Source organism: Salvelinus sp. IW2-2015, linkage group LG17 (assembly GCF_002910315.2).
Source record: "Salvelinus sp. IW2-2015 linkage group LG17, ASM291031v2, whole genome shotgun sequence".
Lineage (NCBI taxonomy): Eukaryota > Metazoa > Chordata > Actinopteri > Salmoniformes > Salmonidae > Salvelinus > Salvelinus sp. IW2-2015.
Window position 1 is genome coordinate 9,372,636 of NC_036857.1, and position 21,507 is coordinate 9,394,142.

The 21,507-nt window shown below is 47.7% G+C and overlaps 1 protein-coding gene across 1 annotated transcript in view; it reads right to left on the bottom strand.

Annotated features, from left to right (window-relative positions):
• LOC111976867 (fibulin-2-like) overlaps positions 1-21,507 on the bottom strand; it is a 71,615-nt gene that overhangs the window by 14,555 nt on the left and 35,553 nt on the right. The window contains exons 6-10 of the mRNA XM_070448167.1: positions 16,770-16,994; positions 14,884-14,988; positions 14,001-14,102; positions 7,341-7,469; positions 659-796 (exon numbers count right to left, since the gene is read on the bottom strand). Coding sequence (XP_070304268.1) covers positions 659-796; positions 7,341-7,469; positions 14,001-14,102; positions 14,884-14,988; positions 16,770-16,994 — 699 coding nt within the window. The remainder of the gene's footprint in view (positions 1-658; positions 797-7,340; positions 7,470-14,000; positions 14,103-14,883; positions 14,989-16,769; positions 16,995-21,507) is intronic.

Genomic DNA, 21,507 nt, shown 5'->3' on the forward strand with positions numbered 1-21,507 from the left:
TTTGACCTCTGTCATTGCCAACAAAGGGTATATAACAAAGTATTSAGATAAACTTTTGTTATTGACCAAATACTTATTTTCCACCATAAGTTGCAAATAAATTCATTAAAAATCCTACAGTGTGATTTTCTGGAATTTTTTTTCTCATTTTGTCTGTCATAGTTGAAGTGTACCTATGATGAAAATTACAGGCCTCTCATCTTTTTAAGTGGGAGAACTTGCACAATTGGTGGCTGACTAAATACTTTTTTGCCCCACTGTACATCATACACTCCCATTCCCTGGGATCATTTTGGTGTGTGTTTCCCTCTATTTTCTCATCTTCTAACCCTGCCTTTGACTGTTTTTCAGTGGTTCAGAACTGCCTCGACATGCCCCAGTTCCTGTCCCCCAGGCTCATTCCTCAGTATCAGAATGTACTGACTGGAGGAGGGTTGGCTTTCATCCGCCCCACTGCTGCCCACTCTGCTCTGCTCCCCTCTGATCCCGCTCCTGTGTGGCATTCAACCCCTCTTTACCTGGTCTGGGTATACCTTTACATTTATATTGACACACTGCTATAGTTATGTTCATAATGTTACATTCATACTATTACTCTTGTTAACAGTGGCCCAGGTCTGCCCAGCCCAGCCCAGTTAGCCACGACAGCCCCTCTTACCAATGCAGTTTCCATGTGTGTCCTGTGTGAAGCCCATGGAGCAGCGAGGTTTGGCATTACACCTGAACGAGCCCTCACTGTTCACACACTCAAAGCCTGGCCCACAGTTATGAGTCCCCTGAAAACACTCATCAACATCTGTAAACAGAGACAGGAATAAGCAGGATGCATATTAGAAATTAAATCTAATGTATGACAAATTATCTAAAAACATGTTTGGTTGGTGATCTATTGTCAGTTTGTAATCAATCTATTGTAATCCATTAAGTTGCTTAGAGAAGTAAAACGCATATGTTACGAGCCTGTTAGAGTGTAATGTCTACTGTAACCACTGGGTGTCACTGTGTTACTGTGGCTTTGAGACAGCAGCTAGAACACTCCTGAATTACCAGATAAATCATTTCACATAGATATATTTATACACTCTCCTTCCCCTTTAAGAAAACAATCAACAGTAAAAAGGTTAATTCTCCAACTTCAGAGAGGATCTTAGGAATGTTCCCCCCACCAATCATCCTCATTACATTAGCACAACAGCAGATACAGCTTATTATTTCTCCATGATGAATTATCTCCAATGAGCCAGCCTGTCAGACCATAGTTATGTGCATTAGTCTTCCTATTCTCTGGTGTTTGTATCTGTGACAGTAGAGAGCAGTGAGTTCCCCCAGAGCACAGCTCCTTACAGCTCTTTCCACTTGTCTACACTGGGATTCCCCTGATGTCAATCATCCTGACACATCTGCTGTTGTACACAGCCTTGTCACTGCAGAGAAATCACATCTGTCATAAACAGGGCTTAGAGAGCGAACTTCTCTCTCTCTGTGTGTGTGTGTGTTGTGGTGGGTGTGTGTGTGTGTGTGTGTTGTGTGTGTGTGGTGTGTGGTGTGTGTGTGTGGTGGTGGTGTGTGGTGTGTGTGTGTGTGTGTGTGTGTGTGGCATGTGTGGCTTGGGTGTCTTCCTCTGTGCATGTACTGCATGTCTGTGAGGCTCTATGATCCCTGTAGGGACATCATATACGGTATGTACCATGTTAAAGCCTCAGCTTGGCCCCTGGGAAGGGCAGGGCTTCAACTAGCACATTAAGACAATCCTGGTCTGGCACGGCTGGCACAGGACTGAGTGAAGCTCTGACAGACCCAGACATACTGAGACAGAGGGAGAGACCGCGGTCAGGGACAGGAATAAACGTGTGAGAGATTGACAGGTGCTCAGTCGCAGTCAAAGCAATACTATAGAAGGTAATTGGCTCATGACAAATCAAGGAGGGAGCTGGCTCGACAACCTCACCGAGGCGAGGGAGTTCACTCTACCCAAGCAGGGACAGCAATTATTGGATAAGAAATTGGGGAAGACAATCAACTCATGGAGTAAGCAGTGAGGAGAGAATTTGCTCTCTTTGTAAGATGTAGGAGGGGAGGGGACTTCAGTCGATGAGAGGGGAGTTTAATTGATGTGAAGTAATGGGCAGGGAATTGAAAGAGGAGTAGAAACATAACAACACCAGTCTCCATCCCACACTCCAACCAGCCAACAGAAGTGGCAGCAGTTATGAGCACGTGTTAAATGCTCATTTGTTGACTCACTGCTGTGCGAGTTTCATTTCCGTTGAAGCCCAGAGCAGCTGTAGTCCCTACTCTAACACCCCCACCAGAGCAGCTGTAGTCCCTACTCTAACACTCTCCATCAAGAGCAGCTGTAGTCCCTACTCTAACACCCCCACCAGAGCAGCGTGTAGTCCTACTCTAAACACTCTCCATCAGAGCAGCTGTAGTCCCTACTCTAACACCCCCACCAGAGCAAGCTGTAGTCCCTACTCTAACACGCCCACCAGAGCAGCTGTAGTCCCTACTCTAACACCCCAACCAGAAGCTGTAGTCCCTACTCTAACCCCCACCAGAGCAGCTGGTTGTAGTACTACTTACTCTACAACCCCCACCAGAGCAGCTGTAGTCCCTACTCTAACACTCTCCACCAGAGCAGCTGTAGTCCCTACTCTAACACCGCAATCCACACAGCACCCCACCGTCAGAGCAGCTGTAGTCCTACTCTAACACTCTCCATCCAGAGCAGCTGTAGTCCCTACTCTAAATCACCCACTAGCTACTAACACCTCCACCAGAGCAGCTGTAGTCCCTACTCTAGCACTCCCCACCAGAGCAGCTGTAGTCCCTACTCTAACATCTCCTCACCAGAGCAGCTGTACACCTACTCTAACACTCCCCACCATACACGTAGTCCCTAATCTCATCAGAGCAGCTGGTATCACCTACTCTCCATACGAACCCCCACCAGAGCAGCTTAAGATATCCCATTACTCTAACACTACTGCCCACCAACGAGCAGCTGTACAGTCGCCATACTCTAACTACTCCCATCAAAGCAGCTGTAGTCCCCTACTCTAACACACCCCCACCAGAGCAATGTAGTCCCTCTATTACACCTTCAGAAGCAGCTGAGTCCCCTACTCTAACAACCCCCACTCAGTAGTCCAACGCTGTAGTCCCTAACTCTAACACTACCATCAGAGCAGCTGATTAGACTCCGCACACATCTAATCACCACTCCACCCGAATGAGAGACATAACGTGTAATATGACTCGACACTATCTCCTAAACGAAGCCTCACACCCAAGAGAACAGCTAGTAAAGTCCATCCACTCACATCTCACCCCCACCAGAGCACTGTAGTCACCTAACCTCAAAGCACTCACCTCAGGAGCAGCTGTAGTCCCTGACTCTATAACACCCCCACCAGTGAACGCTGTATATAAACGTTATATGTCCACTTACCAATAACACATCCCACCAGGACCAGCAAGCGATGTAGTCCCGTACTCTAATCACTCACACATCAAGAAGACAGACACCTGTAGTCCCTCTCTAACCACTCTCCACCAGAGCAGCTTGTAGTCCCTACTGTAACACTCTCCACCAGGTGAAGCAGCTGTATAAGCTCCCGATGCTACCTTATACGAACTTTCATGGCGACAATCAGAGTGCATGCATGAGTACTTCTCTACTATACACAATCTCTCTATGTGCAAGAAGACCTCACAGATAGAGAGTCTCCCTACTCTAACATCCCCACCTAGAGCAGCTATAGGTGCCCAAATCTAACGTATCTACTTCATTCAGAGCAGCTTGTAGTCACCTTACTCTAAATACCACCGTGCCACCAGATGCTATGCGGGTAGTGTAGTGCGCACTACTCTGAGAACACCCCCACCAGTGGAAGCAGCTTTTAAGTCACACCTCCGCTAACATCTAATACTTACTTCAAGGTCCACCAGCCAATAGACACCTGCTTTATTAACTGTAGATCACGGCCTACTGCGGTAAACACAGCTCTCCAATCAGAGGCAATGCAATATATAGGTCGTAGCACTGACGTCTAAACAGCCTGCACGTGACAGTATACGGCGAGCGTTTAATTCCTGTATCATCTCTTATAGCACTCTCATCGAATGCAAATCATGCTTCTTATATCCCTGTCATTACTTCTATATAGCTAGCATCGCCCATCTCGTTAATTCATACTGCTTATAATGTACCTCGATAGATATCTAAATCACATGTCATATACTTGTGATCATCAACTGGTACACGTGTATTACTCTATGTGATTGCTCTATACTTTGGTGAATTCCCTGTATCTCATCTATATGGCGGACCATATCTCTACGCTATGAATCATCTTGTTACTAGTGCATCACTACCCTTACTACTGGTGATATAAACTGGTTCGACATTCTCGTATTTGATTCGTCACCTATAATTGTAATAATACCTGGTGATGTACTGGTGACCTATACCCTGGTCTGAATGATTACCCTTACTGGCCCCAACCTGTCATTGAGTATGGTGATCCCTCGTATATAATTGTCTATACTACTCCGGTGAACATCCTCGGGATGTACTTATGTACCCCGGTGAACCCCTCTATGGTATATGGATGGCTGATTTACTGGTATGTCACTGCGTCGGATGTACTTGGATGCCAACTTGGTGATTTGATTGTTATAAATTGGTAATATACCCTGCGTGGATGTTAACTGGGATTATACGGTGATATGGATGTCATGTACTCCGCCCCCACCTGACTTGATTACTGGATGATGGATATAATGTGATATACTGACACGCCCGCCTGACACCAAGCACATCTGTGATAATATCCACGCTAAACAGCCTCCACCAGAAGCAGCTGTAATCCCCTACGCTAATCACTCTCCTATCAAGGCAGCTGTATAATCCACATCATACATAAACTAGCTACACCCACCGAGCAGCATATAGTCACCTAATCTAACCATCTCCACATGCAGCATGCAATAATGCCACTACTCTAATACACAATCTACCACTCAAGAGACAGCAGTAATCCCCAACTCTATACAACCCCCACACAGCAGCTGAGTCCTCTCAACACTCTCCATAGCAGCTAACTGAGCTCTAACACCCTCCACTCAGGAGCAGCTGTAGTCCCACCAACTAACACACTCCACCACAGAGCAGCATGTAGTCACCTACTCTAACGCACTCCGTCCAACATAGGCAGTCTGATAGTACCCTACATCTAACACACTCTCACCACCGTAGCAGCGTGCATACGTCCCTATCTCTAAGCCACCTTCACCATCAGAGCACAGCTGTAGTCCCTACTCTAACACTCACCATCAGAGCACTAGTCCACTCTCATGACCGATTCCAGCTACGTTCCGCTACACACTCGACCATCACCCAACAGATAGCAGCTGATAGTTCCCTACTCAATATAACACCTATGACGACCAATGCAGAAGCAGCTGTACTATCAACAGTCACCTACAAGCTCTATCGCACGTCTACATCAAATGACCAGCTGTAGTCCCTTAACTCTAACAACATCACACATCAGAGCAGCTGTAGTCCATCTACTCTAAACCCCTCCACACAGATGATCAGCATGTAGTCCCTACTTCTAACACCACCACCAGATGCAGCTGTGAGTCCACATACTCTAACACTCACTTCACACAGCATGCATGTAGTCCCTACTCTAAACACACTCGATCCAGTCAGAGCAAGCTGTATCCCCTACATCTAAACACCGCCCACCAGAGACAGCTGTAGTCCCTAACTCTAAACCACTCTCCACCAGAGCCAATGCTATCCCTACTCTAAACACTCTCCCAACGCTGTAAGCTAAGACCAATCACCAACAGCTATCCCTACTCTAACCACCAAGCAGCTATCCTACTCTAACACCGTAGCAGACTAGCTGTGTAGTCCCTACTACCTAACACCTCCACCAGAGCAGCTGTAGTCCACCTCCTCGTAACACTCTCGCAATCAGATAACAGCTTAGATCCCTATCTAACACCCGCCCACCAGCAGCGTCTGATAGTCCCTACTCCTAACACTCTCCATCCAGAGCAGCTAGTAGTCCGCTACTCTAACCACGCCCCATATCAGCGTAGCATAGCTCTTACGCACAAAGCACTATCCCTTACCTAACACCCCCTCAGAGACAGCTTGTAGATCGTCCTATCTCAACACCCCACCAGAGCTCATCATCAACCCACCAGAGCAGCTAGTAGTCCCATACTCTAACACTCTCCACCAGAGTTCCAGATGTAGTCCCTACTTCAAACACTCTCAACACCAGAGCAGCTAGTAGCTACACCTACTTCAATAAACACCCTCCACACAGAGCAGCTGTAGGTCCCAATACTCTAACACACTCATCCACCAGACAGCTGTAGTTCCCCGACTCTAACACCCCCCACCAGAGCAGCTGTAGTCCCTACTCTAACACTCTCCATCAGAGCAGCTGTAGTCCCTACTCTAACACCCCCACCAGAGCAGCTGTAGTCCCTACTCTAACACCCCACGCAGAGCAGCTGTAGTCCCTACTCTAACACTCATACCATCAGAGCAGCTGTAGTCCCTTTCTCTAACACCCCCACCAGAAGCAGCTGTAGTCCCTACTCTAACACCCCCACCAGAGCAGCTGTAGTCCCTACTCTAACACTCTCCATCAGAGCAGCTGTAGTCCCTACTCTAACACTCTCCATCAGAGCAGCTGAGACCCATCTCTCTCTCCATTTCCTTCCAGTAGTCAACAACAGGACTTTAACAACTTGCTCATCTCATAGCTCTATCTCAGAGCACACTGGCTGTGGATAAGAGCCCAGAATTAGCATATCCTGCCAAGTGTGGGCAATGGTAATAATGATTAAGGCTGTGAGGTTTCTTTTTGTGAAACCTCACAAGGTTTGTTTCTTTTTTTCTTTTCTTTTTGTCATTCTCCACCGACATAAACACAAGTCAAGTGAGATTTTCGTATAGAGGGTATGCAGGCAAAACCTAATGCTAATATCTTGTTTGTAATCATATTCAGCATCAAATAGACTTGTTCGTGTGGTCAGTTTAAAAACTTGTGTAATTACTGTACCGTAGCTTACATGAAGCATGGTTCAAGATCTAATTGGCAACTCCCAATCTCTGACTCGTAGTCACTCCCATGGGTGGCAACTGTGATTGTTAAGTTTTACAATGTGCTTTCCTCACATTGTGAAAGGTCAAATTAATACACACCAGTTGTTGTGTTGCTACTAGTTACAACTATACATGGGTCTACTGGAGAGTGAATGATTTGGGTGTTATACAGTTTGCAGCTACTGTTCTGTCTCCATACCTTCACAGACGTCGTTGTTGATCTGGTAACCCAGAGAACAGGTGATCTGACACACAAAACTACCAGCCGTGTTCACACATCTCTCGTTCATCTGACAGGTACGAGTGGACATCAAACACTCATTGATATCTGTGTGAAAGGAGAGAGAGGTGGAGAGAAACCAAGAGAGAAACCAAGAGAGACACCGAGAGAGACACCGAGAGAGACACCGAGAGAGACACCGAGAGAGACACCAAGAGTGAAACCAAGGGTGAAACCAAGAGAGAAACCAACAGAGAGAGACACCGAGAGAGACACCGAGAGAGAAACCAACAAGAAGGACACCCAAGGGGTGAAACCGGAGGGAAAACCGAGAGAAGACACCAAAACAGACAGAGGGGACACCAACAGGGAGACCAACCAAAGAGTGAAACCGAGGGGATGGAAACCAAAGAACACCGAGAGGAGGAAACCAAAAGGACAACCGAAGAGACACCAAGAGACACCCAGGTGGAACCGAGGGTGAAAACCAAAGAGACACCGAGAGAGACCACCGAGAACAGGAACCCACCAAGGGTGGAAACCGAGGGGTGAAAAAACCGAAGAGGACACCGAGAGAGAAAAACCAAGGAACCAGTGAACCGAGAGGAGAGAAACCAAAAACAGGAGACACCAAGTGAAACCGAGGTGAAAACCAAGCGAGAGAGCCACCGGAGAGAGAACACCGAGAGAAGGACACCCAAGTGAAAACCGAAGGGTGGAACGAAGAAGACACCGAGAGGAGACACCAACAGAGACACCAAGGGTGAAAACCGAGGGGTGAAAACCGAGAAAGAGACCACCGAGAGAAAACCAAAAACAGACACCGAAGAGGAACACCAACAGAGACACCAAGGGTTGAAACGAGGGTGAAAACACCGAGGAGAAGGACACCGAGGAGGAAAAAACCAAAGAAACCGGACCGAGAGAGAAACCAACAGAGAACCACCAAGGGTTGAAACGAGGGTGAAAACCAAGAGGAAACCGGAGACACCGAAGAGAGACCACCACGGAAAAGAGGTGAGCCGGAAGACACAGTAGAAACAAAGGGCAGGGGAAACCGAGGTGAAAACCAGGAACACCGAGAGAGAATACCAAAAAGAACATGAGAGACACCAAGAACGAAGGGTGAAACGGGAGTGTGGACACCGATGAGAGAACCGTAGGGAACTTGACAGACCACCGAGGAAACCACAAGACACCAAAGGGTGAAACCGAGGGTGAGAAGACCGATGAGAGAGGGACAACCGAAAGAAAACCCACCCCCCGAGGGACACAAAGAGAAGACAGGAAATACCCACCAGAGAGGGGGACCCACGCGAGAGAGGTACACAAGAATACAAAAAAACGGAGAGACACGAGAAGATCACCAAGACACAAGGGTATGAACAAGAACAGCCTAAGAGACACCGAGAGACACCGAGAGAAAGAGAGAAGACCAGCGACCGAGAGAGAAAACAAAACAGAGACACAAGGAAACCAAGAGAGACCAACCGCCAGAGGAACACCCAGAGGTGGAAACCAGACGACGAGTGTGAGGAAAACCGAAGAGCCACCAAGGAAAGAGGTCAAAACGGAGAGACACCGAGGAACACCAAGAAGACACCGAGAGAGACACAACGAAGGACCAAACAACACCCGCAGAAGAGACACCGAGAGGAGAAACCATAAAGGGCAGGACTAACCGGAGAGAGACACCCAATGGTTGGAAAACCGAGAGAAGGAACCACCGAGAGAAGACACCAAAACAGAGACACCGAGAAGAAACCATAGAGGGACACGAGAGATGACAACCCAACAAAGACACCGAGGAGGAGAAACACAGAAAGAACACCAAAGGGTTGGAAAACCGAGGGTGAAAAACACCGGAGGAGGACCACCGAGGAAAAAGAGGCCACCGAGTAGAACACCAAGAGTGAAACCAAAGGATGAAACCAAAAGAGACACCAAGGGAGACACCAACAGAGACACCAACAGAGACACCGAGAGAGAAACCAACAGAGACACCGAGAGAGAACACCAACAGAGACACCCGAGAGAGAAACCAACAGAGACACCAAGGTGAAACCGAGGGTGGAAAACCGAGAGAGGGACACCGAAGAAAAGACACCGAGAGACAACCAAAGAAGTGAAACCAAAGGAGAGAAACAAGAAAACCAGAGAGAAAGGAGACACCGAGAAGAGAAACCAAGACAGACACCGAGAGAGAAAACAACAGAGACCACCAAGGGTGAAACCGAGGTGAAACCAAGAAAGGACACCGGAGAGGACACCGGAAGGAGAAACCAAAGGACAGACCACCAGAGAGAGAAACCAACAGAACACCAAAGGTGAAACCGAGGGTGAAACAACCGAGAAAGAGAGACACGAAAGAAAAAAGGGAAACACCAGGAGAGAGGACACCCAAGAGTGAAACCAAGAGTGAAACCAAGAGAGACACCAAGGGAGACACCAAGGGAGACACCAAGAGTGTAGGAGGGGAGATACAAAAGCAAAAAGAGAGAATTAACGCATGAGACAAGATGGAGAGAGAGGGAAATGGGATGGAAAGGGTAAATCAGAGTAAGTGAGAGAAATAGAGAGGGAAAGTAAGCACATTGGAATACCCTAGTCGCCCCTAGTCCTTTTAAACTCTTAGTGTAACACAGGGGCAGTCCCAAATAGATTAAGCAGCCTGGCCTCCACAGAGAGAAGGGATTGGGGGCACAGCCACAGGGTGTAAGTCTCACACAATGAGAGATCTGTCAAAACACTGCACCACCATGTCACAACAGAACAATCCACTGCCACCAAGCAGGAAGTCTCAGTCTGCAAGAAGCGATGGCTTATCCCTTTAATATGGAATCCGAGCAATCTCTAACAAGGGTGGCGTGACATATGCTTTTCTACCAGATTACTTAGACAGATACAGTAGCTCACTAATCAGCTTCATCGTAACAACCATACAATCCCATATTGTCTCAACTAGTAGACGTGTGTGGCGTGTAGTACTGTAGGGACAGTGTGAGATCACAAAGAAAGAAACATATTTAATCACATAGTGGAACCTGCCTCCAAGTATAAGGCTCTGTTAGTCTGCAGCCTGGCGTCTTCGCCTCCAATGTCACTGTGAGAAAAGGGGATTAGTATTCTGGTTAGCAATGTGCATGCTCCGCCCACCTGAGAACCTTTCCATTTCCTGTGTTTGAGGAGTGCAAAATCCACTTGTCACTTAAATCTGGATTGATTGCTTTCATTTTACTCTGGTGACTCTTTCCAACTCTTGCTTGTGCCATTAGTGTGTTCCCGTTAATGTAATGACCGGGGAAACCTTTGTAATGACCTGCCAAACACGCTCCGGTAATGGCTGAAATGAGCTCAATGGAATACATCGGCATTCTGTTGCCTCTATAAAAACATGAACGTTTCGTCTGGGATTTAACGCATCGTCTCGGCAGTTACATCACAAGAAAGAGAAGAAAGATAACTTTATTTTTGTGGGTGTTGATGTTTGTGCATTTGAAAAAAGGTATGATTTAATAAAGGTTAAATGTTTACAAATTAGATGCGCTGAAATAAAAGCATCTTTCCAAAAAGGAAAACTGGGATGATAGTAATATTATGTCTGATCTCACATCACAGTTTACTGGTCACACACATGATTAGCAGATGTTATTGGTCACATACATATGGTTAGCAGATGTTATTGGTCACATACACATGGTTAGCAGATGTTATTGGTCACATACACATGGTTAGCAGATGTTATTGGTCACATACACATTGGGTTAGGCAGATGTTATTGGTCACATACACATGGTTAGCAGATGTTATTGTCCAACAACCACATGTTAGCAGATGTTATTGGTCACATACAACATGGTTAGCAGATGTTATTGGTCATATACACACGGTTAGCAGATGTTATTGGATCACATACACACATGGTTAGCAGATGTTATTGGTACACATACACACGGTTAGCAGATGTTATTGGTCAACATAACACACGGTTAGCAGATGTTATTGGTCACATACACATGGTTAGCAGATGTTATTGGTCACATACACATGGTTAGCAGATGTTATTGGTCACAACACACGATTAGCAGATGTTATTGGTCCACACACACATGGTTAGCAGATGTTATTGGTCACATACACATATTAGCAGATGTTATTGGTCACATACATTTGTTAGCACAGATGTTATTGGTCACATAACACATGGTTAGCAGATGTTATTGGTCACATACACATGGTTAGCAGATGTTATTGGTCACATACACATGGTTAGCAGATGTTATTGGTCACATACACATGGTTAGCAGATGTTATTGCGTGTGTTACGAAATGCTTGTGCTTCTAGTTCCGACAGTGCAGTAATATCTAACAAGTAATCTAACAATTCCACAAAAACAACCTAATATACACAAATCTAAGTAAAGGGATGAAATAAGAATATATACAAACAAATATATGGATGAGCAATGACCGAGCGGCATAGGCAAGATGCAATAGATGGTATATATAAGATACAGTATATACATATGAGATGAGAAAGGCAATATATGTAAACATTATTAAAGTGACTAGTGATCCATTTCAAGATTTCAAGTCTGTATGTAGGCAGCAGCCTCTCTGTGTTAGTAATGGCTCTTTAGCAGTCTGATTGCCTTGAGATAGAAGCTGTTTTTCAGTCTCTCGGTCCCAGCTTTAATGCACCTTCTGGATGGTAGCGGGGTGAACAGGCAGTGGCTCAGGTGGTTGTTTTCCTTGATGATCTTTTTGGCTTTCCTGTGACATCGAGTGCTGAAGGTGTCCTGGAGGGCAGGTAATTTGCCCACGGTGATGCGTTGTGCAGACCGCAACCCCCTCTGGAGAACCTTGCGGTTGTGGGCAGTGCAGTTGCCGTACCAGGCGGTGATACAGCCCAACAGAATGCTCTCGATTGTGCATCTGTAAAAGTTTGTGAGGTTTTAGGTGACAAACCAAATTTATTCAGCCTCCCGAGGTTGAAGAGGCGCTGGTTCGCCTTCTTCACCACGCTGTCTGTGTGGGTGGACCATTTCACTTTGTCAGTGATGTGTACGCTGAGGAACGTAGCAGGGTCCACGATCATCTCCTTAGTTTTGTTGACGTTGAGTGAGAGGTTGTTTTCCTGACACCACACTCCGAGTACCCTCACCTCCTCCCTGTAGGCCGTCTCGTCGTTGTTGGTAATCAAGCCCACTACTGTTGTTTTGTCTGCAAACTTGATGATTGAGTTGGAGGCGTGCATGGCCACGCAGTCATGGGTGAACAGGGAGTACAGGAGGGTGCTATGTACGCACCCTTGTGGGGCCCCAGTGTTGAGGATCAGCGAAGTGGAGATGTTGTTTCCTACCTTCATCACCTGGGGGCGGCCCGTCAGGAAGTCCAGGACCCAGTTGTAAAGAGCGGGGTCGAGAACGCTGAGCTGTAGTCAATGAACAACATTCTTACATAGGTGTAATCTAGAGCCAAGAGTTGTGATTTTAAATTGCATGGGTATCTTTCTCTTGACACACTTGTTGAGTCAGGCAAGAGAACATGATAACGATGGTAATTAATAATTAGCGAGGCAGTAGAGCGCAGGTAGGCCTAGAGACAAGTTTTTGGTGGTTGCAGCCCACTCCTTTATATTAATTTATTATTGTATGCAAATACACCCAGTGTATATGCAAATAAGGCACATTTAATTTTAAAGTCACATGAGGTTGTTGGCACCTAATTGGGGAGGATGGGCTTATGGTAATGGCTGGAGCAGGATGAGTGGAATGGTATCAAATACATCTAACACAAACATCATTTGTTTTCCAACAGGACAATGACCCAAAACACACCTCAAGGCTGTGTAAGGGCTATTTGACCAGGGAGAGTGATGTGAGTGCTGCATCAGATGACCTGGCCTCCACAATCACCCGACCTCAATCCAATTGAGATGGTTTGGGATGAGTTGGAACGCAGAGTGAAGGAAAAGCACCCAACAAGTGCTCAGCATATGTGGGAACTCCTTCAAGACTGTTGGAAAAGCATTCCTCATGAAGCTGGATGAGAGAATGCCAAGAGTGAGCAAAGCTGTCATCAAGGTAAAGGGTGGCTTATTTTAAGAATCTCAAATATGAAATATATTTTGATTTGTTTAACACTTTTTTGGTTACTACATGATTCCATATGTGTTATTTCATAGTTTTGATGTCTTCACTATTACTCTACAATGTAGAAAATAGTACAAATAAATAAGAACCCTGGAATGAGTAGATGTGTCCAAACTTGTGACTGGTAAGGTATATATGAGTGCATTATAAGAAAAAAAGTGACATTTGACAATACATTTAATACCGGAATTCCATTCATTATGTCCGTGCCAGTTCAATGTTTTTTGAGCTATAATTCAGTCAATATCTTCATTCATTGTCCAACTGTTGCATTTATTAGAATAGCTTTAAACAATTACGATGACCGTTGCTAATCTGGTACACAGAGAGCAGCTCTACTCTGCTCCAGGGGCACTGGGGGGAGACTTGAGGAGAGACTGGAGTCAGTGACAGCCATTCAGAGACTCTGCACGACTGGACGTGCTGAAATACTGAGCTGGTGTGCCCTCTGTGTAGGTGTGTGTGTGTGTGTCTTTTTTCTTACCTTCACATGATTGTCCGTCAGCCATCAGAGAGAATCCAGGGAAACAGGAGCAGCCAGGTCTACCAGCCACTGGGGAGCACTGTTGCATACAGATGCCATTTCCTGCTCAGAGGGTCACAACACAGCTCAACATCACACCAAAACACACCACAACACAACAGTAGTCAAGGTGACATACGTCACAGGGGGCCAGTCCCTGGCCCTGTGTGTGTGTTATATAACCTCTGTGTGATTTACTGTATCCCTGTGTACTCATTTCCTGTTTCCACTTTGACCCCTGACCTGTTCGGATTGTATTTCCTCCTGCGTCCCAATGGGACGGGATCCCCACCCTGGAATTATGGAGCCAAACACACACACCCTGAGGAGACCCCCACTACATACTATGCTGGACTACATGGGGATGGCTGGATACTTCGCAATACACACAGGAGCTTTGTGGCCTTTGATGCAATCTTAAAACTTGTATGTGACATTTAAAAGTACAATGGTTCAAACATAACTAAAATGGACAAAGGCGGCTAAAGTATTTAACTGAAGGAGGAGACATCTGTCATGTGAAAGAATGTGACATGAATTATACTAGAAGGGTGCATGACTGAAAACCTTCTAGGCTTTGTGCTCTCTTAGGGGACTAATGGGTGTCTTCATTTACCTTTCTATTCCGTACCAAATATGCTGTTCCACTATGGTTCCTCTAATGCTGGCACACCATCATAATGGGACTACTTCCACACTACTCCCACTGATTCCAGACATGCATTTCGGTTCTTCTATCAAGACTAATGACTTATTTTAAGGTATGAAACCACAGTGGACATTGTGGTCTGCCAGGTCTACAGTAGATATGCACCACTCTGGCCTACTGTCAGGTTCTACCCACCCTCACAGGGGTTAACAGAGGTTGGAGTGGTGGAGGGTGCGGTGGAGGTAGCCTCAACCTCTGGCCTGTCATCCTCTCTCAACTTGTTCTCTTCATCGACCGTCTCTGTGAAAACAGAAATAAACTCATCACGGAAAATAGTAATTAAACAGTATAACCAACAAACCGCCCAGTCATCCTGTCTTGGTGGTTAAAGAGAGAGCTGTGAAATGCCTTCAATTCATCCACAGATATGAGGCTAGGCGGCAACAGGGCACAGATGAAAGTTCCCTTAGAGACAGAGAGTTGAGGCACGACAGGAAAAGGCATGGCCTGCAGACAAACCTGTGTTTTTATCAGCCTGCAGACTCACTGCACCTTTCTGTAAAGTAGGTATCACATTAGATTCCAGTTGAGACAGGCTTGTGCTGGTGAAAGCCCCATTCGATAAATGTATGGCACACTTACAGTAGCCTACAGTACAGTAGGTTGGAAATACCTGAACATACTGTCTTTACTAGTCTAAATGTATGAAGGCTACTGATAACTGTGAAGAAAGGCTTTATCAAAACAGTTTGAGATCTGGGGGCCTACTGGGTGGCGCAGCGGTCTATGGCACTGATCAGTGCTAGAGGTGTCACTACAGATCCGGGTTCGATCCCAGGCTGTGTCGCAGCCGGCCGCGACCAGGAGACATATGAGGCGGCGCACAATTGGCCCAGCGTCGTCCGGGTTAGGGAGGGTTTGGCCGGCTGGGATGTCCTTGTCCCATCGCGCTCTAGCGACTCCTTGTGGCGGCCGGGCGCATGCACGCTGACTTCGGTCGCCAGCTGTACAGTGTTTCCTCTGACACATCGGTGCGGCTGGCTTCCGGGTTAAGCGAGCAGTGTGTCAAGAAGCAGTGCGGCTTGGCGGGGTCTTGTTTCGGAGGACGCATGGCTCTCGACCTTTACTTCTCCTAAGTCCGCACGGGAGTTGCAGCGATGGGACAAGACTGTAACTACCAATTGGGGATAAAAAGGGGTAAAAAGTACACAAAAAAATACAATAAAATATGTATAAATGAGATCTGAATAACAATTATCAGTCTGAATCAGAGACAGTAGGCAGGAAGCAACATTCAGGCCAGAGCAGGAAAATCATATGCTGTCAAAAGTGTGGACAAATATGGACAGATAGAGTCTGTCAGAAGTCTGAAAACACAGAAGGCTGTTAATCATACTGTTGAGAGAGTGGCTGTGAAAAATGGTTTGGCACACCAGGTACTACACTCTGGAATCAGTCATCCTTCACTGGTTTTATGTAATTAAACATAACTGTTCTATACTTTAGTGTCACGGCTCTTGAAGGAACTGGACCAAGGTGCAGCGTGGTGAGCGTACATGTTCTTTATTTTTATCAAAATGACGCCGAACAAAACAATAAACACTACAAAAAACAAACCGTGAAGTTTAAAGGCTATGTGCGCTAAACAAAGTCAAACTTCCCACAAACACAGGTGGAAAAAAGAGCTACCTAAGTATGGTTCCCAATCAGAGACAACGATAGACAGCTGTCCCTGATTGAGAACCACACCCGGCCAAAATATAGAAATAGAAAATCATAGAAACACAAAACATAGACTGCCCACCCCAACTCATGCCCTGACCAAACCAAAATAGAGACATAAAAAGGATCTCTAAGGTCAGGGCGTGACATTTAGTTATTAATCTGGGTGCCAATCTGTTTTTATGCAACTTGTCATCGTATTGCCAATTAAGGCTACTGTGTGGCGTTATTCAAGGCCCAAACAGACAGGCAACCAGGCTAATAGCTATGTGGTCTTGCACATACAGTATTGTGGAGTACTGTACAGTACAGTGCATGGTCTGACATACTCTAACAACCTAAGAGTAGTTTTCCTTTACCTGGCACACAGCTGACCGCGTCCTTCTGCAGTACATAGCCAGGGTAGCAGGCACACCTGAAGGAGCCTGGGGTGTTGATACACCTGTGGTGGCATAATGTTCCCTGGTAAACCTGGCACTCATCTACATCCTCCATCTCAAGAGGGCCCTCCACCGTGTTCTCCCTCTCCTGCTCCTCCTCCTCCCCGATGGAGAAGGCCTCTTTAGGGAACGGACTGTCTGACACTACAGGATAAGGAGAGAGGGCTGTCACTAATAGCCTAACCTTTATGCTGTACAGTAGAATAGAGTCAAGTAAAGCAGAAGTTAACCAAGGCAGTACAAGATAATACAGAACAGTGTGTTGTATCTTATTGCTTAAAACTGCATTGTTGATTAAGGGTTTGTAAGTAAGCTTTTCATTGCAAGGTCTACACCTGGTCTAAACCGGCGCATGTGACAAATACAATTTGATTTGATTTGTATCTCTCATAGAGGGGTCTATAGTAGTTCCCATCCTCACTCTGGCAGAGCAGTGAGGTGCACAACGTGGGGAGATTCCACTACAAAGCCTCTCTTTGTAGTGGAAGGAGGGGTAGAGTAAAAACGTTTTCTTTTGTTTAACTCTGTGCCTTTCTTTGACAGGACACTGGTGCGTGTTACACTACCCCTCTTTGACAGGACACTGGTGTGTGTTGGCAGGACAGTGGTGTGTGTAGTGTGTTGGCAGGACAGTGGTGTGTGTAGTGTATTGGCAGGGCAGTGGTGTGTGTAGTGTGTTGGCAGGACAGTGGTGTGTGTAGTGTGTTGGCAAGAGAGTGGTGTGTGTTGGCAGGACAGTGTTGTGTGTTGGCAGGCAGTGGTGTGTGTTGGCAGGACAGTGTTGTGTGTAGTGTGTTGGCAGGACATTGTTGTGTGTGTGTTGGAGGACAGTGTTGTGTGTGTGTTGGCAGGACAGGTGGTGTGTGTTTTGGCAGGACAGTGGTGTGGTGTTTGGCAGGACGGTGGTGTGTGTTGGCAGGACAGTGGTGTGTGGTTGGCAGGACAGTGGTGTGGTGGTTGGCAGGAAGTGGTGTGTGTAGTGTGTTGGCAGGACAGTGGTGTGGTGTTGGCAGGACAGTGGTGTGTGTATGTGTGTTGGCAGGACAGTGGGTGTGTAGTGTGTTTGGCAGGACAGTGGTGTGTGTTGGCAGGACAGTGGTGTGTGTAGTGTGTTGCAGCAGTGGTGTGTGTAGTGTGTTGGCAGGACAGTGGTGTGTGTAGTGTTGTTGGCAGGACAGTGGTGTGTGTTTGGCAGGACAGTGGTGTGTGTAGTGTGTTGGCAGGACAGTGGTGTGTGTTGGGCAGGACAGTGGTGTGTGAGTGTGTTGGCAGGACAGTGGTGTGTGGTTGGCAGGACAGTGGTGTGTTAGTGTGGTTGGCAGGACAGTGGTGTGTGTTGGCAGGACAGTGGGTGTGTGTAGTGTGTTGGCAGGACTGTTGGTGTGTGTAGTGTTGTTGGCAGGACATGTGGTGTGTGTATGTGTCAGGACAGTGGTGTGTGTAGTGTGGTGTGGCAGGACATGTGTTGTGTGTGTTGGCAGACGTGTTGTGTGTGCAGTGAGTGCTGTGTGCGTAGGTGTTTGGCAGGACAGTGGTGTGTGTAGTGTGTTGGCAGGACAGTGGTGTGTGTAGTGTTTGGCAGGACAGTGGTGTGTGTTGTGCAGGATCAGTGGGTGTGTGTGTGTTGGCAGGACAGTGGTGTGTGTGTGTGTTGGCAGGAAGTGGGTGTTGTGTAGTGTGTTGGCAGGACAGTGGTGTGTGTTGGCAGGACAGTGGTGTGTGTAGTGTGTTGGCAGGACAGTGGTGTGATGTGTGTGTTGGCAGGAAGTGGTGTTGTGTTGGCAGGAAGGCGACCGTGGTGTGTGTATGGTCAGGTACAGTTGGTGTTCGTAGTAGACGTGTGTGTTGGCAGGACTAGTGTTGTGTGTGCAGGTGCAGTGGTGTGTGGTAGTGTGTTGCAGGACAGTGGTGTGTGTTGGCAGGACAGTGGTGTGTGTAGTGTGGTTGGCAGGACAGTGGTGTGTTTGGCGGACAGTGGTGTGGTAGGACAGGGCAATGTGTTGGCAGGACAAGTGGTGTGTGTTGGGCAGGACAGTGGTGTGTGTTGGCAGGCAGCATAGTGGTGTTGTGTGTTGGCAGGACAGTGGTGTGTGTTGGCAGGACAGTGGTGTGTTGTGTTGGAGCTGTAGTTTGTGTTGCAGGACATGTCGTGTGTTGTCAGGACAGGTATGTGTCTGGGCAGGGATCAAGTGTAGTGTGTTGGCAGGACAGTGCGTGTGTGTTGGCAGGACAGTGGTGTGTGTTAGGTTCTAGGACCTATGGTTGCTGTCGTTGGCCAGGACATGTCGTCTGTGTGCTCGTGGACAGGACCGTGCGTGTCGCTGGTCCGGCACGGACGGACGTGTTGTGTGTCGTGTGTCGCTATTGGCCACGCGCACGAACGAATATGGTATCGCTTGTGTTGGCAGGAACAATAGTGGATCTCGTAGTTTAGGGCAGGCAGTACCGTAGATGTGTGTTTGGCAGGCACGAGCTCGCGTGTGGTGCTCTGTGTGCTAGAGACAGTGTGTGCTGTTCGGTAAGAACAGTGGCTCGTCGCTGTTGGCAGGACAAGTGTGTGTTGTGGAGGAACATGTGACCCGCTGGTCGTGTGTAGAGCCTGCTCGTCGTGTGTGGCAGGAACAGTGTTGTGTGCTGTGTAGTGTGCTTTGACGGAACAAGCGCTGTGAAATGTTGCGTCAGGACCATGCTGCGTCAACTAGTTTTAGTAGTGTTTGGAACAGGACGACAAACACGTGTGGGTACGCTCGTGTTGGCAAGGACACGCTGGTTGGTGTTTGTGATGTGATCATGTGCCACGTGGATAGTGTGTAGTATCTGTGAGAGAGCGACTAGCTTGGGTGGTGATGTTAGAGGGAAGTTGGTATGATGTAGCTGTGTTGGTAGCGCAAGCTCAGTTAGATCGTGTTGGCACCGTCCGACGGCGACATGTGGTGTGTGTAGTGGCAGGACAGTGTCTGATGTAGTGTGTGTGGCAGGAACATGCTTGTGGTTGGGTGTGTGTTGGCCTCGCCTCGAACAGTTTGTGTGTGTGTGTTAGGCAGTGACAGTGGTGTGGGCTAGTGTCTGGTAGGAAAGTTTGGTCTTCGTGATCCCGCTTGGCCACGCGCCGAACGAAGTGGCTGTGGTTGTTATTGTCGTCATGTTCGCGCAGGGTACAGGTGGTGTGTGTTATGCAGGATACACGTGGCTGTCGTCTGTAGTGGTGTTCGGGTCGGTCGGACAGTGGGTCGTGCTGTTGGCAAGCGACTAGTGGTTTAGTCGCTTTGCAGGACTATGTTGGTGTGTGTTTGGCAGTGCAACAGTGGTGATGTGTATTGTGGCAGGAATGTTGGATGTGTGCATGGCTCAGGGCTTTACAGTTGGTTGTGTGTTCTTCACGGCGGTTACATGTGGTCGTGTTGTAAGTGGTTGCTAGGACATGTGCTGTCGTGGTGGTTGGCAGGCAGTGGTGTTGTGTAAGTTCGGGTGTGTAGGCCAGGTACGTGGTTTGTGTGTTGTCAAGGTCGCCATTGTGGTTGTGTGTCGCAGTGTCGTTGGTCTAGTATCAAGTGTGTGTGTGTTTGGCAGGCCTACCACCCGTGGGTGTTGTGTTCAGTGTGCCTGTCGGTCCAGGACAGTGGGTGTGTGTTGGGAGACCAGGCTGATGTTGGCAATCATAGTGTGTTGGCAGGACGGTGTCATGTGGTGTGTGTTGGCAGGACTAGCGTGGTGGTGTGTGGTCAGGAAGTGGTGTGTTGGCAGGACAGTGGTGTGTGTTGGCAGGACAGTGTGTTGTGTGTAGTTGTGTGTTGGCAGGACGTGGGGTGTGTGTTGTGGGACAGTGGTTGTGTAGTGTTGGCAGGACAGTGTGTGTGTTTTGGCAGGACAGTGGTTGTGTGTACGTGTGTGGCAGCTTCGACAGTGTGTGTTGTATGTGCTGGCAGGACAGTGGTGTGTGTTGGCATAGTGTGTTGTGGCAGGACAGTGGTGTGTGTGAGGCGTGGGGTCAGCGACAGTGGTGTGTGGTACGTGGTGTGTGGCAGGGACAGTGTGTGTAGTGTGTTGGCAGGACAGTGGTGGTGTGTTGAGGACAGTGGTGGTGTGTAGTGTGTTGGCAGGACAGTGTGTTGTGTGGTCTGTGGCAGGCAGTGGTGTTGTTGACGCTGTGTGTGGCAGGACAGTGGTGGTGTGTTAGCGACTTAGGTGGTGGTGTATGTTGCAGGTACAGTGTCCAGTGTGTTGGCTAGGAAGTGTGGTGCGGCAGGGTGTGGTTGCTGGTGTTGGCAGGACAGTGGTGTGTGTCTTTGGCAGGACATTGGTCGTGTGTGTTTGGCAGGACAGTGGTTGTGTTGGCGCAGGACAGTGTTGTGTTGTAGATGTTTTGCAGGACAGTGGTGTGTGTTGGCAGGACATCGTGTGGTGATGTGTGTGTGTTGGCAGGACAGTGTAGTGTGGTAGTGTGTGGCAGGACAGTGTGGTGTGTGTTGGCAGGACAGTGGTATGTGTAGTGTGTTGGCAGGACAGTGTGTGTGTGTTGGCAGGAACAGTGGTGTTGTGGTGTTGGCAGGACAGTGGTGTGTGTAGATCTGTGGCAGGACAGTGTGTTGTGTTGGCAGGACATGTGGTGTTGTGTGTGTTTCGGCTCAGGGACAGTGGTCGTTGTGTTGGCAGGACA